This window comes from Nerophis ophidion, linkage group LG06 (assembly GCF_033978795.1).
Source record: "Nerophis ophidion isolate RoL-2023_Sa linkage group LG06, RoL_Noph_v1.0, whole genome shotgun sequence".
Taxonomy (NCBI): Eukaryota; Metazoa; Chordata; class Actinopteri; order Syngnathiformes; family Syngnathidae; genus Nerophis; species Nerophis ophidion.
The window spans coordinates 15,641,512-15,659,034 of NC_084616.1; the positions used below are offsets into that span (position 1 = coordinate 15,641,512).

Sequence of the window (17,523 nt, forward strand, 5' to 3'; positions counted from 1 at the left end):
CATGTTTACTTACATAACCCTAAATCACAAGTGTCTCAAAGGGCTGCACAAAGTCTTGTTGTTTACCAGTGTTATTGTGTACCAGTCTTGTTGTTCACCAATCTTGTTGTTAACCAGTCAATCAATCAATCAATCAATGTTTACTTATATAGCCCTAAATCACAAGTGTCTCAAAGGGCTGCACAAAGTCTTGTTTACTAGTCGTGTTGTTGACCAGTCCTGTTGACCAGTCTTGTTGTTTACCAATGTCGGTGTTTACCAATCTTGTTTACAAGTCTTGTTGTTTACCAGCGTTGTTGTTTACCAGTCAATCAATGTTTACTTATATAGCCCTAAATGATGAGTGTCTCAAAGGGCTGCACAAAGTCTTGTTGTTCACCAGAGTTGTTGTTTACCATTCTTGTTGTTAACCAGTCTTGTTGTTTACCATTGTCAGTGTTTACCAGTGTTGTTGTTTACCAGCCAATCAATGTTTACTTATATAGCCCTAAATCACAAGTGTCTCAAAGGGCTGCACAACGTCTTCTTGTTTACCAGTGTTGTTGTTTACCAGTCAATTAATAAATCCATGTTTACTTATATAGCCCTAAATCACAAGTGTCTCAAAGGGCTGCACGTCTTGTTTACCAGTCATGTTGTTTACCAACGTTGGTGTTTCCCAGTGTTGTTTACAAGTCTTGTTGTTTACCAATGTTATTGTTTATCAGTGTTATTGTTTACCAGTCTTGTCGTTTAACAGTGTCGGTGTTTACCAGTGTTGTTTACAAGTCTTGTTTACCAGCCTTGTTGTTTACCAGTGTTATTGTTTGCCAAGATGTTTGTTTACCAGTCAATCAATCAATCAATCAATCAATCAATGTTTACTTATATAGCCCTAAATCACGAGTGTCTCAAAGGGCTGCACAAAGTCTTGTTTACCAGTCTTGTTGTTTACCAGTCAATCAATCAATGTTTAGTTGTATAGCCCTAAATCACAAGTGTCTCAAAGGGCTGCACAAAGTCTTGTTATTTACCGGTCTTGTTGTTTACCAGAGTTGTTTACCAGTGTTATTATTTACCAGTCTTGTTATTTACTTGTCGGTCAATCAATGTTTACTTATATAGCCCTAAATCACGAGTGTCTCAAAGGGCTGCACAAAGTCTTGTTTACCAAAATTGTTTACCAGTCTAGTGTTTTCCGATCTTGTTGTTTACCAGTGTTGTTGTTTACCAGTCATGTTGTTTACCAGTGTCGGTGTTTCCCAGTGTTGTTGTTTACAATGTTATTGTTTACCAGCCTTGTTTACCAGTGTCTGTGTTTCCCGGTGTTGTTTACAAGTCTTGTTGTTTACCAATGTTATTGTTTACCAGCCTTGTTGTTTACCAGTCTTGTTGTTTACAAGTGACGGTGTTCCCCAGTGTTGTTTACAAGTCTTGTTGTTTACCAATGTTATTGTTTACCAGCCTTGTTGTTTACCAGTGTTATTGTTTACCAGTCTTGGTGTTTACCAGTGTTATTTTTTACCAGTCTTGTTGTTTACCAGTCAATCAATCAATGTTTATTGATATAGCCCTAAATCACAAGTGTCTCAAAGGGCTGCACAAAGTCTTGTTTACCAGAGTTGTTTACCAGTCTTGTGTTTTCCAATCTTGTTGTTTACCAGTCATGTTGTTTACCAGTGTCGGTGTTTCCCAGGGTTGTTTACCAGCCTTGTTGTTTACAAGTCTTGTTGTTTACCAATGTTATTGTTTACAAAACGTGTTGTTTACCAATGTTATTGTTTACCAGCCTTGTTGTTTACCAGTGTTATTATTTAACAGTCTTGCTGTTTACCAGTCTTGTTGTTTACCAGTGTTGGTGTCTACCAGTGTTGTTTACCAGTCTTGTTGTTTACCAGTGTCGGTGTCTACCAGTGTTGTTTACAAGTCTTGTTGTTTACCAGTGTCGGTATCTACCAGTGTTGTTTACAAGTCTTGTTGTTTACCAGCCTTGTTGTTTACCAGTGTTGTTGTTTAACAGTCTTGCTGTTTACCAGTCTTGTTGTTTACCATTGTCGGTGTCTACCAGTGTTGTTTACAAGTCTTGTTGTTTACCATCCTTGTTGTTTACAAGTCTTGTTGTTTAACAGTCTTGCTGTTTACCAGTCTTGTTGTTTACCATTGTCGGTGTCTACCAGTGTTGTTTACAAGTCTTGTTGTTTACCATTGTCGGTGTCTACCAGTGTTGTTTACAAGTCTTGTTGTTTACCAGTCTTGGTGTTTACCAGTGTTATTTTTTACCAGTCTTGTTGTTTACCAGTCAATCAATCAATGTTTATTGATATAGCCCTAAATCACAAGTGTCTCAAAGGGCTGCACAAAGTCTTGTTATTTACCAGTCTTCTTGTTTAGCAGAGTTGTTTACCAGTCTTGTTGTTTTTAATTAATTAATTATTTTATTGAAACCCACTTTTTCCAAGCTTTCGCGAGCCACATAAAAATGCTGTGGCGGGTTAGAAGTGGCCCCTGGGGCCTTGATTTCGACACCCATGGACTAGTATTACGTATGCCTAGCTTTTGTGCTATCGTTTGCTTGGCTGCTGCGTAGCTGCTAGCTCCCAGTGGCCTATTAGTAGCATGTTTCCCTTTGTTGTAAATGACAGGACTGACTTGTGTGCTTATTGCGGGACATCTGCTTGTATCGGACACTTTAGGTGCAGATCGATATATCTTACATTTCTAATATCCTCTCTATTATATTTCAGGGGGCGGAGCTTTCGTCAGCAATGGAGCGGACGAGCCCTTTTCTTCTTCTTCGTTGGTGGCGTGTGTGCATGAACCAGACCAGGACGCCGAGGGGGACAACAAACGCTTTTTTTTTAATACGAAAGAGAACTAAGAACCAGGTAAAAACTAGTGAGTCTACAGTGACAGTGTATTGAGTTGAAAGCAGAATATTATTATCATTGTTCAGCAGCAATGAGGTCACCGCACATCACGACTAAGGTCTAGAAACAACATGGCCGCTGGCCGACATGGTGGCTTCTGGCAAGACGCACGAGGTTATAGGCACTAGACTCTGGAACATGCAAAATGGCGGCTGCTTGCGTGGGCGGGCGAGCTTTGAATGCCGCGATGGAACCTTGCAGTTGTTTCAGCCTTCCGTTTGAGTGCGACTGTTTCCCGTCATTCAGTTCTACGCTGGGGGAAAAAATCATCTGTAGATTTGACAGTAAACGGCAGCTCCGTTGCTTGAAATTTTTACTAAGAATTAACGTGAATGGAAAAACGCTAACACCAGTATTTTAATGGTAAAATCCAGTTTTTTTTTTAATCTTTGGTTGTTTTTTCAGTGCCTTACTGTAAATGGAAAAACAGTACTGTAAAGTTCTGCTTTTTTGTTGTTGTTTTGTTTACCGTCAAATCTACAGTTGTTGCTTTTTAGTGCATTACTGTAGATCAGGGGTGTCCAAAGTGTGGCCACGGGGGCCATTTGTGGAATGCAGATACTTTTTTGAAAGACCTCCGGCACATTTAAAAAACACCATTACAAAAAAAAAAAAAAAAACATCAATAAAAGAGCAAACGGGCTGAAATGTAACAAGAATATAGTATATATGTGTATATCCATCCGTCCATTTTCTACCGCTTATTCCCTTTATGGGGTCGCGGGGGGCGCTGGCGCCTATCTCAGCTACAATCGGGCGGAAGGCGGGGTACACCCTGGACAAGTTGCCACCTCATCGTATATATATGTGTATATATATATACATTATATACATTTATATATAATTATATATATAATACATATGTGTATGTATAATTGTATATCTATATTATACATATACATTTATATATAATTATATATATAATTAGATATATACATATATATACATATGTGTATTTATATATTGTATATTTATATTGTATGTTGATGTATATGCATATATATGTATATGTATATCTATATATACACGTATATATAGATATACATATATACATATGTACAGATATATATGTATATATATATATATATATACACATATATAAACATATATATATACACACACACATATATATATATACACATATATCCATCCATCCATTTTCTACCGCTTATTCCCTTTTTGGGGTCGCGGGGGGCGCTGGCGCCTATCTCAGCTACAATTGGGCGGAAGGCGGTGTACACCCTGGACAAGTCGCCACCTCATCGCAGGGCCAACACATATATAAACATACATATATACACACACACACACACATATATAAACATATATAAATATATACACACACACATCAATATATATATATATATGTATAATTATATATATATATATATATACTGTACATATAAATAATAAAACCAGCTTTTTGTTGACAAAAAGGGAATAAAACATAACAACATATAAAAGATGGATGAATTTGAAGTTGATCTATAGGTATTTAAGCGTTTAAGTAAAAATAATATTATTACACAAACTATTTAAATTAGGTTAAAGACTGAGACCTTTTTGGGTCTACATACCTTTTTAAGTGCCACTGCTTAAAAAATGATGAGTTAAAATCAATGTTGGCATGAATTATTGACGTATTCCAATTACTTCACATCAATAATCCACTTTGAACATTTTGCAAATGTTGTGTTTTTGCCATAAAAAATAAGAGGGGCAGGGTTACAAAACCTAAAAATTTTTTTCAAACTTTACGTCATTGATAGATCTGAAGTTGATATATAAATATTCTACTATATGACTTGTTTTCACACTTAAATGACCGAGACTCTTCTGGGTCCCAAGACCTTTCTAGGTGTCATTAGGCGACCCCGAAAGGGACAAGCGGTAGAAAATGAATGGATGGTCAAAAAGTAATAATGAGTTCAACTCAATGTTGTTGTGAATTATTGACTTATTTAAGGCTCCAATTACTTCAAATATTTTTTTCTGGGAAATATTGAATATTGTGTTTGCTATAAAGAATAAAACCAGGTTTCTGTTGAAAAAAAGGGCAGAAAACATTAAAAAAAAAAAAATCTAACTTTACGTCAATGGCTTGATCAGAAGTTGATATTAAGATATTATAGTTTTAAAAGTAAAAAAAAAAATCTTATGACTTGTTTTTCCACACTTAAATGACCGAGACTCTTCTGGGTCGCAAGAACCTTCTAAGTGTCATTAAGCTCCCGCGACCCCGAAAGGGAAAGTGGTAGAAAATGGATGGATGATCAAAGAGTAATAAGGAGTTAAAATCAATGTTGTTATGAATTACTGACCTATTTAAGGCTCCAATTACTAAGCTTTAAAAAAATTCTGGAAAATAGTGCATATTGTGTGTTTGCCATAATAATAAAACCAGCTTTTTGTTGACAAAAAGGGAATAAAACATTTTTTTTTTTTTTTAAACCTTATAATAGAAGGATAAATCTGAAGTTGATCTATAGCAGGGGTCGGCTAGGGCAGCTCTTTAGCGCCGCCCTAGTGGCTCTCTGGAGCTTTTTCAAAAATGTATGAAAAATGGAAAAAGATGAGGGGTAAAAACATATTTTTTTTTTGTTTTAAAATGGTTTCTGTAGGAGGACAAACATGACACAAACCTCCCTAATTGTTATAAAGCACACTGTTTGTATTAAACATGCTTCAGTGATTCGAGTATTTGGCGAGCGCCGTTTTGTCCTACTAATTTCGGCGGTCCTTGAACTCACCATAGTTTGTTTACATGTAGAACTTTCTCTGACTTCCTAAGACGTGTTTTATGCCACTTCTTTTTCCGTCTCATTTTGTCCACCAAACTTTTAACGTCGTGCATGAATGCACAAAGGTGAGTTTTGTTGGTGTTATTGAGTTGTGTGGAGTGCTAATCAGACATAATTGGTCACTGCATGACTGCAAGCTAATCGATGCTAACACGCTATTTAGGCTAGCTACAGTTGTGATCAAAATTATTCAACCCCCACACAGTTTTGGTGTTTTAGCAAGTTGGACATTTATTCCGTATTTTGTTTATAGTCATATCAAATAAAAATGCATTAAATAGACAAATGCAACTTGAATTACAACATTATATTTTGTAACATACCAAACAGTGTCATTTCTCTTAATATCTCATTGACAAAATTATTCAACCCCTTGAAGATCATAACTCTTAAGAACAGAATTTGAATAAGGTCTTTTCAATCAGGTGTTGAAAACACCTGTAGATGTGATTAGAACCATAACCAGCAACAATGAAACTGATTGAAAAAGACTGTGACGCTCAGCTTTTTGTAGATGGTGAATGGTGTATTTGCAACATGGTGAAGTCCAGGGAGTGGTCAAAGAAGTCAAGAGAGGAGGTAATTTCTCTTCATAAGAAAGCATATGGATATAAGAAAATAGCAAAGACATTACACATTCCAAGAGACACAATTGGGAGCATAATTCGCAAGTTTAAAGCTAAAGGCTCAGTGGAAACACTACCTGGGCGTGGTAGAAAGAGGATGCTGTGTGCAACTGCTGTCCGGTATTTGAAGCGTACAGTGGTTAAAAAAACCCCGGGTAACAGCTGAGGAACTACAACAGGACATTGCAGAGGGGGGAACGCAGGTTTCTTCCCAAACAATAAGAGATGAAGGCCTCCATCCCAGAACTCCCAGGCGCACCCCACTTCTGACTACCAGGCACAGGAAAAATAGACTCCAGTATGCCAAAAATCATCTGGACAAACCCCAAAGGTTTTGGGAAACTGTTCTACGGAGTGATGAGGAAAAACTGGAACTCTTTGGGCCAATAAATCAACGTTATGTCTGGAGGAGAAAAAGGAGAAGAACACCTTGCCTACTGTTAAGCATGGTGGGGGGGTCAATCATGCTCTGGGACTGTTTCTCTGCCTCAGGTACCGGGAATCTCCAGCGCGTTCAAGGCATTATGAATTCCATTTCCTAGCAGGATATATTAGCTGCAAATGTCATGAAGTCAGTGACGAAGCTGAGGCTTGGGAGACGTTGGACCTTCCAACAGGACAACGATCCCAAGCATTCCTCCAAATCAACATCAGAGTGGTTGCAGAAGAAGGGCTGGAAGACTCTGGAGTGGCCTTCACAGTTGCCGGCCCCTAAATCCTATAGAAAAGCTGTGGTGGGACTTGAAGAAGGCAGTTGCAGCACGCAAGCCCAAGAATATGAATGAACTGGAGGCCTTTGCCCAAGAGGAATGGGCTAAAATACCTGTAGATGGTTGCAAGAAGCTTGTGTATCACCTTTTGAAGGATGTCATTACTGCCAAAGGGTGTTCTACTAAGTACTAAAGATGCATGTAACTAGTGCAGGGGTAGGGAACCTATGGCTCGCGAGCCAGATCTGGCTCTTTTGATGACTGCATCTGGCTCTCGGATAAATCTGAGCTGACACTGCTTAACACAATAAGTAATGAATAATTCCACATGTAATCACAGTGTTAGAAATAATGTTAAAAATATAAAAATGCTCATGCATTTGAATCCATCCATCCTTTTTCTACTGCACCTGTTCAAGAAGTTGCCTTAAAGGTAAGAAATCTTTTTTTTTAATTATTGGTTAGTGTAGGGCTAGCCCTCTTGGGGGTTCTTCAACAAGGCCCGGGTGGGCCATTTACACAGCTGTTGCTGATTTTGAGGCCGGTCCTGGCAACACCCCGCTTCGCTGCAGACCCGCAGGCCACGCCCCCTCCTAAGTTAGCTTCAGAATAACAACGTTATTACAAAGAATAAGAGACCTATTATACTCGAGAAATGTTGGTCTTAATTAAAAATGTACACTTTTAGTTGTGTTCAGTGTTAACAATATATTATATGGCTCTTACGTAAATACATTTTAAAATATTTGGCTTCTTGGCTCTCTCAGCCAAAAAGGTTCCCGACCCCTGAACTAGGGGGTTGAATCATTTTGTCAAGGAGATATTAAGAAAAATGCTATTTTTTTGGTATTTTGTAAAATAAAGTGTTACAATTCAAGTTGCATTTGTCTATTTGACACATCTTTATTTGATATGACTGTAAACAAAATACGGAATAAATGTCCAACTTGCTAAAACACCAAAATTGTGTGGGGGTTGAATAATTTTGATCACAACTGTATGTACATATTGCATCATTATGCCTCATTTGTAGCTATATTTGAGCTCATTTGGTTTCCTATAAGTCATAGGTGTCAAACTCTGGCCCCCGTGTAATTTCATTTGGCCCTTGAGGCAATATCAAATTAACATTAGAGCTGGCCCGCCGGTGTTATACAGCGGCGCCGCTGTAACACCGCATTCACCGATTTCCGGGAGACTCTCGAATTTCAGTGCCCCTCCCGGTGCAACCATTCTCCCGAGTTCCACCCGGACAACAATATTGGGAGTGTGCCTTTAGGTACTGCCTTTAGCGTCCCCTACAACCTGTCAAGTCTGTGTTTCCTTCTTCAGAAACAGCGTGCAGGCCCAGTCACGTAATATATGTGGCTTCTACACACATGTAAGTAAATGCAAGGCATACTTGATCAACAGCATACAGGTCACACTGAGGGTGGCCATATAAACAACTTTAACACTGTTACAAATATGCGCCACACTGTGAACCCACACCAAACAAGAATGACCAACACATTTCGCAACATAAACACAACAGAACAAATACCCAGAACCCCTTGCAGCACTAACTCTCCCCCCCCCCAGCTACCAACAAACCCCGCCCACCTGAGCCCCGATATTGACTGAGCAGTAAAAAGGCCTGATTTATTCATTGTTATTTTATTTTCAAATGTATTAGCCTCTGGAAAAAGTGAATGTTAATATTTACCTCAGAAGGCTGCAAATACAAAAGAGGCATTCAATTTGTATTTAAATTTGATTTGATATGCCTTTTGATATTTTTTAATTTTTATTGTTATTATTATTTGAAACTCAATTTTGCATGTCACTATAAAGTTATATAAGCCTTGCTTGTTCAATATTCAATGAAAAACTTGTTTGGCTCCCTATTAAAAGGTTAATTTGTTCAACCTTGGCCCGCGGTTTTGTTCAGTTTTAAATTTTGGCCCACTCGGTATTTGAGTTTGACACCCCTGCTTTAAGTCCTCTTAATTCAATTCATATCTCATGACACTATCTGCATGTAATATGGCTTTTATTTTTTTGCGGCTCCAGACATGTTTGTTTTTGTACTTTTGGTCCAATATGGCTCTTTCAACATTTTAGGTTGCCGACCCCTGATCTATAGGTATTTTAAGAATCGAAAGTAAAAAATAATATTAATACAAGAATTATTAGACTGAAACCCTTTCTGGGTCCATAGGACTATTAACGCTCACCAAAACTTAATTGGTTGGAAAATGAAAAGTACCAAATCGGCCCATGAATGCTTTCAATTTTCAGTGTGGAAAAATTTTGGACAACCCTGATGTCGATGAAAAAATAGCAGCACTCATATTTTTACAGTAAAATTCTGGCGACTTGAGTTTTTTTTTTTTTTTTGCAGTGCATTTCAGTCAAATTCTGTCGACTGTAAAAAAAAAAATGACAGATTTTTCTTACAGTGTACTTCCGGGTCCATCGGGCAAACAAAGCCGGGAGGGAAATCCGGGAACAACCGCGGACAAAAACGTGGTTTAATTCAGTTTGTCAACGCTTCGTCTATAAATGGTCACACGTTGCTTGGTGGTAGACCACAACGGCGTATCCTCCCGTTCCAATTCACATGTGGAATAAAACCGCGACCGGAGTGTAGCGGCTCGACCTAATGCAGAATTGAAAGAATAATGTACAAAACCCAAAGTTGTCAAATGGTAAATAAAAACAGAATACAATGATTTGCAAATTATTTTCAACTTATATTCAACTAAATAGACTGCAAAGACAAGATATTTAACGTTCAAACTGAGAAACATTGTAATTTTTTGCAAATATTAGCTCATTTGGAATTTCATGCCTGCGACAGGTTTCAAAAAAGCTGGCACAAGTGGCAAAAAAGACTGAGGAAGTTAAAGAATGCTCATCAAACGGGCTAATTGGGAACAGGTGGGTGCCGTGATTGGGTATAAAGGCAGCTTCTGTGAAATGCTCAGTCGTTCATAAACAAGGACGGGGCGAGGGTCACCACTTTGTCAACAAAGGCCTGAGCAACAAGCTATTGGAAGGAATTTAGGGATTTCACCATCTATGCTCCGTATTATCATCAAAAGGTTCAGAGAATCTGGAGAAATCACTGCACGTAAGCGGCTATACTCGTGATCTTGGATCCCTTAGGCGGTACTGCATCCAAAAAATGACATCAGTGTGTAAAGGATATCACCACATGGGCTCCGTAACACTTCAGAAAACCACTGTCAGTAACTACAGTTGGTCACCACATTTGAAATTGAAATTATATTCATATAGCGCTTTTTCCTCAAGTGACTCAAAGCGCTTTACATAGTGAAACCCAATATTTAGGTTACATTTCAACCAGTGTGGGTGGCACTGGGAGCAGGTGGGTAAAGTGTCTTGCCCAAGGACACAACGGCATTGACTAGGATGGTGGAAGCGGGGATCAAACCTGCAACCAACCGAGCTATACCGCCCCACTTGTAAGTGCAAGGTAAAACTCTACTATGCAAAGACGAAGCCATTTATCAACAACACCCAGAAACGCTTCGCTGGGCCCAAGCTCTTCTAAAATAGACTGATGCAAAGTGGAAAAGTATTCCGTGGTCTGACGAGTCCACATTTCAAATTGTTTTTTGAAACTGTGGACGTTGTGTCCTCCGGAACATAGGGGAAAAGAAACATCCAGATTTTTCAAGGAGCAAAGTTGAAAAGCCGGCATCTGTGATGGTAGGGGGTGACTCAAAGCGCTTTACATAGTGAAACCCAATATCTAAGTTACATTTCAACCAGTGTGGGGGGCACTGGGAGCAGGTGGGTAAAGTGTCCTGCCCAAGGACACAACGGCATTGACTAGGATGGTGGAAGCGGGGATCAAACCTGCAACCCTCAAGTTGCTAGCACGGCCGCTCTACCAACCGAGCTATACCGCCCCACTTGTAAGTGCAAGGTGAAACTCTACTATGCAAAGCCGAAGCCATTTATCAACAACACCCAGAAACGCTTCGCTGGGCCTAAACTCTTCTAAAATAGACTGATGCAAAGTGGAAAAGTGTTCCGTGGTCTGACGAGTCAACATTTCAAATTGTTTTTGGAAACTGTAGACGTCGTGTAAGCAAATAGTCAAACAGTTTAAGAACAACGTTTCTCCAAGTACAATTGCAAGGAATTTAGGGATTTCAACGTCTACGATCCATAATATAATCAAAAGCTTCAGAGAATCTGGTGAAATCACTCCACGTAAGCGGCATGGCCGGAAACCAACATTGAATGACCGTGACCTTCGATCCCTCAGAAGGCACTGTATCAAAAACCGACATCAATCTCTGAAGGATATCACCACATGGGCTCAGGAACACTTCAGAAAACCACTGTGACTAAATACAGTTCGTCGCTACATCTGTAAGTGCAAGTTAAAGCACTACTATGAAAAGCCGAAGCCATTTATCAAAAACACCCAGAAACGCTTCGCTGGGCCTAAACTCTTCTAAAATAGACTGATGCAAAGTGGAAAAGTGTTCCGTGGTCTGACGAGTCCACATTTCAAATTGTTTTGGGAAACTATAGACGTCGTGTCCTCCGGAACAAAGGGGAAAAGAAACATCCAGATTGTTCTAGGAGAAAAGTTCAAAAGCCAGCATCTGTGACGGTATGGGGGTGCATTAGTGCCCAAAGCATGGGTAACTTACACATCTGTGAAGGCACCATTAATGCTGAAAAGTACTTACAGGTTTTGGAGCAACATACAGTTGTGCTCATAAGTTGACATACCCTGGGAGAATTTATGATTTCTTGGCCATTCTTCGGAGAATATGAATGATAAATATATGATTAAGTCATCACTCACGTCTCTGTGCTGTTTGGCGTAATGGAAGCGGGATACTTTGTGACATTCGCGCAGAAATTGTTTTTTTCTGGCGATTCGACCATGCAGCCCATTTTTCTTCAAGTGCCTCCTTATTGTGCATCTTGAAACAGCCACACCACAATTTTTCAGAGTCCCGTATTTCAACTGAAGTTATTTGTGGATTTTTCTCTCCATCTCTAACAAATTTCCTGGCAGTTGTGGCTGAAATCTTTGCTGGTCTACCTGAATCCCTAATTTACTACGTCTTAATCAACGTTTAAACACTGCTGATTGGCATTCTCAATTCCTTGGATATCTTTTTATACCCCTTTCCTGTTTTATGTGGTTCTATTACCTTTTCTCGCAGACCCTTTGACAATTCTTTTGCCTTCCCCAAGACTCAGAATCCAGAAACATCTGGGTCAGAAGCCCAGAAACTTACTGACCTATTATACACACACATTAATTACAAACAAACATGTCACAGGTGAGGATACGAACCTGGATTAGCCATTCAAACCTGTTAGTGTCAACTTTTGTTCATGTTATCGGATCAAAGTCACTGGGGTATGTAAACTTTTGATCAATCAATCAATCAATCAATCAATGTTTATTTATATAGCCCTAAATCACAAGTGTCTCGAAGGGCTGCACAAACCACAAAGACATCCTCGGTTGAGCCCACATAAGGGCAAGGAAAAACTCACCCCAGTTGGACGTCGATGATGATGACTATGAGAAACCTTGGAGGGGACCTCATACTGTATTTCCTTGTTTTGCCGCAGGGCATATAGTATGTGCCTGCCTTAAATTACTGCCTGGTCAAACTCGCTTCGCAAAATAATTAGCACATGCTTAGTGTTACCGCCTGGTCAAACTCGTGACACTTCCCCTGTCATCATTTTCAAAATGGAGGAGGTTGATTTCAATACCGGTAATTTGAAATCGCATTAAGGGAAGGAGATTAAGAGCTATTCAGTAGGATTTAAGGTCCAAGCTTACATCACACTCAAATTTTTACTGCATACCTTTGGTAAGTGCCAAAATGAGAAGAGGTTTTAAAATAATTAGCGCATGCTTATTTTTACCGCATGCCTTTGGTAAGTGCAGGCGTGAGAAGAGGTTTTAAATTAATTAGCGCAATTCCAGGAGATACAGTATGTGGATTTTCAAAATAAAATTACACCATAGCCATTTAAACAGAGCATTGAATGATTTCCTGATTTTTTTCCCTTTAGTTCTTTAATCATACCTATAATCAGAATGAAGTAGTTTGGCCGGACTAAAAACAGTTTTTAATAAATGATATGAAAAAATATTCGCTTACTCCCTTTTATTACATAACAACGTTTGAATAAACACGACTAACAACAGCTAGTTGTGAGAAGAAAAATAAACTTAAAATAAAATATCGATCCCCCCAACAGCGGTATCGACAATATCGACGTTTGAGTCGCCGTACCGAATAAACAGACATCAAAGTAAGATGGCGGACATGATCAGGGTCATTTAGGTTCTTTCTTTTGTCATTTTGATTTTTTTTTAAAAAGTAAACAGTTGTTTGCCAATATATAGCTTCACACAACCTTTAAGCATGAGAGGAAGAAAGTTTTTTGTGTTATCATTCATATTCTCTGAAAAATGGCCAAGAAATCATAAATTCTCCCAGGGTATGTCACCTCATGAGCACGACTGTATGTCGCCATCCAAGCAACGTTGTCATGGACGCCCCTGCTTATTTCAGCAAGACAATGCCAAGCCTCGCGTTACAACGGCGTGGCTTCATAGTTAAATAATGCAAGTACTAGACTGGCCTGCCTGTAGTCCCAGATCTGTCTCCCATTGAAAATATGAAGCCTAAAATAGCAGAAGGGAGACTGTTGAACAACTTAAGCTGTACATCAAGCAAGAATGGGAAATAATTCCACTTCAAAAATGTGTTTTCTCAGTTCCCAAACGTTTACAGAGTGTTGTTAAAAGGAAAGGCCATGTAACACACTGGTAAAAATGCCCTTATGACAAGTTTTTTGAACTGTGTTGCTGCCATTGAATTCTAAGTTCATGATTATTTGCAAAAAGTGTGAACATTAAATCAATCAATCAATCAATCAATGTTTACTTATATAGCCCTTAATCACTAGTGTCTCAAAGGGCTGCACAAACCACAACACAAACCATTACGACATCCTCGGTAGGCCCACATAAGGGAAAGGAAAGCTCACACCCAGTGGGACGTCGGTGACAATAAATATCTTGTCTTTGCAGTCTATTCAATTGAAAAAAGGTGAAAAGGATTTGCAAATCATTGTATTCTGTTATTATTTACCATTTACACAACGGGCCAACTTCACTGCTTTTGGGTTTTGTGGTCGTGTGATCGAAACGAAAGCGAAATTGGTGACTCGTGTTCTGACCAATCACAAGCCAAACCCTCGCTACAAAGCCTGGAAGACGAAAACCGGTGAAAAACTTCTTGACGCTGGTCCTAAAGTCGCGCTACGACGAACCTCAGTCTGCCCGTCGTCCAAATAGGTTCCGTCCCGGAACATTCAAGACAAAAGACGATTGTCACGGTAACGACAAGCCCATTGGAACCGAGGTCAAGAAGAAGACGCTACGCTAGGTCGATAATAATAATAATAATAATAATAACAAAAGAAAAAAACATAACCAATATGGAAGAAGGACTCACATCACGTGGGAGTCAGCCCGGAAGACTCCGGAACATGTCGGCTTGTCTTTGAAATAACGCTCGGACGTCATGTCGGGCGTCCATATGGGGGGGGGGGGGAAGCTGTGGAAAAAAAACACATGAAACTACCAGGAAGTGCGAATGAAGCGCACCCCGCTCTTCCGGGTTTAGTTTCTGGAAGGCGCCGATGTGGGGCAAGGGGAGCGTCAGACGTGCAAGGGGGCGTCGCTCGATGACGTGAACTTTTAAAGCTGTGAAGAAGAAACGATAAAACGGACAAAATAGACAAATCAAAAGTTATATTCCGGAAATGACGCTTCATTCGGACTAATTGGGCGTTTGTTTGTAGTTCCGAACGGCTTCCTCTTCCCCTGCCAAGACTGGCGGGACGCGACAGCTGCCTTTAGATTCTGTACACACACACACACACACACACTTTCACTCAAGTTTTCCTTTTGTTTTTTTTCTAAAAAAAAAAAACGCCATCCGTCCTTCTCCCGCGTCGTCTGTCAGTGCGAGTTTGGAGCTGAGAAGAAAAGGTCGTTCCGCGGAACAACAGTGCACAAAGATGGTGGACATGTCCCCAGAGACCGGTCCATCAGCTGACCCTTTCGCTGACGGCAGTCCGAGAATCCACCGTCTCCTCCCGGCTCGGACAGGGAACGGCAGATTGGGAGACAATGTCTCCTCCAGGGGGGTCGGCCCGCACGGAGCTGGGAGGCCTGCCGGTGCTGTTTGAGCCCCCGGAGACCAGTCCTGGTTCGGCTCTTCTCTCCGTCCTGGGGCCCCCTTCCGCCCTGCGAGCGAGGGCCGCAGTGCTTAGGTCTTGAGGCTGCTCGCCCTGCATCGCCGGGTGGGGTCTACCGGCCGCGCTGAGGGACGGTCGCTGCGGCGGGTGTGGCCTGGGGGGCTGCTGAAAGTGTGGTCGGACCTGCGGGGGCCTGGACTGGTAGTGGAGTTGGTATTGCGAAGGAGGTCTCATCGTGGTCTGTGGGGGGGGCCTGTACACGGACTGCTGCTGGAAGTGGGCTTGGGCTGCGGTGGCGGCACTGGTCTGAGTCTGAAAGCGGGGTCCCGGTTGAGGCGGGAGCGTTACGGCGGTTTGCGGCCGTAGATTCCCGGCCTGCAAGACGGCCGGGTGGGGCTTTGGAAGGTGTGACGGCGGGGGGCCGTGCTGAGGTCTGTGCTGAACCGAAGGCGGCGGTTTCTGAGGGTGCGGCTGAGTCGGCAAGACTTGGGGCCGGGAATGACCTGGAGACTGCTGGGTTTGGAGGGGACACGGCGGGGCTGGGGGTGGCGGGTGATATTGTGAAGGCGGCTTGGGGGCTTGCTGCGTGTCGGTTTTCGGTCTGGATTGGTCGGAGTGTCCAGATGTGGGATGAGGGTGATCCTCGGACGAGGTCTGTGGGTGGCGATGATGGTGATGATGGTGATGATGGCGGTGGTGATGGTGATGATGGTGTTTCTGAGGCGAGTGCTCCTTCCGCTTTTGGCTTTTGGAGGGACTCCTTCCTTCTCCTCCTCCCTTTTCTCCGGCGTCCTCGCTCCCTTCCTCCTCGCCACTTCCTGCCGCCGCGCTCTTCTCCTTGTGCTTCCTCTCTTTGTGCGCCTTGTGTCCGTGCGGGGAACTTTCCTGGGACGCGGAGGTCTGCTTCGGGGTTTGAGACTGGCTCTGCTCCGAAGAGGACGAGGAGGAAGGGTGGGAGGTCTGCGTGGCTTCCCTGGGAACGCCCTCCGAGGTGCTCGCCGCCGGGGTCGGAACGCTCTCCCGCTCCTCCACGGTCTCCCTCGCTTTGCGTTTTTTGATGGGGAGAGCCGTTTCCTGGACGACGGACTCCTTGGTGGCTCTGCGCTTGGCCTCGGCGGCCATGAGGGCGGCGGCGGCGTAGCCCCCCGTCGTCGGCGTCGACGAGGTGAACGCTGCTGAGGAAGACGCCACGGCCACCGCCGACGCCGCTGAAGCAGAGGCTGGTTTCCTGCCTCGTTTCTTGGGCGCCGTCTGCGGAGAGGCGGGGAGATCCTGGTCTGACTTCCTCTTCCTGCCCGGGCGGGACTTGATTGACGGCAGCGTAGGAGGAGACACCTGGAAGGCAGTGACCACGCCCACAAGTAAGAGCATCTATTTGTATCTTGAAGTTTTCATCAAAAGTTTTTTTTTTTAACGTTACTGAACTTTTCACATTAGTATTATTTTTCCCAAATGATGCTGACAGTTTTTTGCACTAATTTTAACAAACTGAAATATTAAAGGCCTACTGAAACCCACTACTACCGACCACGCAGTCTGATAGTTTATATATCAATGATGAAATATTAACATTGCAACACATGCCAATACGGCCTTTTTACTTTACTAAATTACAATTTAAAATTTCCAGCGGAGTTTTTTGTTGAAAATGTCGCGGAATGATGACGCGTATGATGACATGTATGATGACGCGTGCGCGTGACGTCTCGGGTTGGAGGGGACATATTAGCCTAGCACCACTTGCTGCTAAAAGTCGTCTCTTTTCATCGCATAATTACAAACTATTCTGGACATCTGTGTTGCTGAATCTTTTGCAATTTGTTCAATTAATAATGGAGACGTCAAAGAAGAATGCTGTTGGTGGAAAGCGGTGGATGCCTTTAGCAACCGAGACACAGCCTGTGTTTCTTTGTTTGTTGTGAAGCTTTAACACAAAGCGGTCAAGCGAACATGTTTTTTACGTCAACCAGCAAGTTTTTGAATGGGAAAATTGTGATATTAAGTTGGCTCTTACCGGAGACTTCAGTGGATTATGGGACTTCCTCCTGCAGCTCAAAAAGGCAGCTGTGATCTTGGCTCGTCCATCGACTTCTCTGAGAGACACTGGCGTTCACCGCAGCCATCCAACTTTCAGGTATGTCTTTACAATCTCACTAAAACACTATTGAAACTATAAGCAGATAAGGGATCTTCCAGAATTATCCTA

The 17,523-nt window shown here is 41.7% G+C and overlaps 1 protein-coding gene and 1 long non-coding RNA gene across 5 annotated transcripts in view; one reads left to right on the top strand and one right to left on the bottom strand.

Annotated features, from left to right (window-relative positions):
* LOC133554256 (uncharacterized) overlaps positions 1–3,483 on the top strand; it is a 5,432-nt gene extending 1,949 nt beyond the window's left edge. Inside the window, exon 2 of the long non-coding RNA XR_009807081.1 lies at positions 2,724–3,483. This is a non-coding gene — a long non-coding RNA (uncharacterized LOC133554256). The remainder of the gene's footprint in view (positions 1–2,723) is intronic.
* Positions 2,819–17,523, bottom strand: part of mecp2 (methyl CpG binding protein 2) — a 34,543-nt gene continuing 19,838 nt past the window's right edge. For all 4 annotated transcript variants that reach the window (XM_061902761.1, XM_061902759.1, XM_061902760.1 and 1 more), the window contains one exon: positions 2,819–16,652. In XM_061902761.1, the coding sequence (XP_061758745.1) occupies positions 15,168–16,652 (1,485 nt within the window). In that variant the 3' untranslated portion in view covers positions 2,819–15,167. The remainder of the gene's footprint in view (positions 16,653–17,523) is intronic.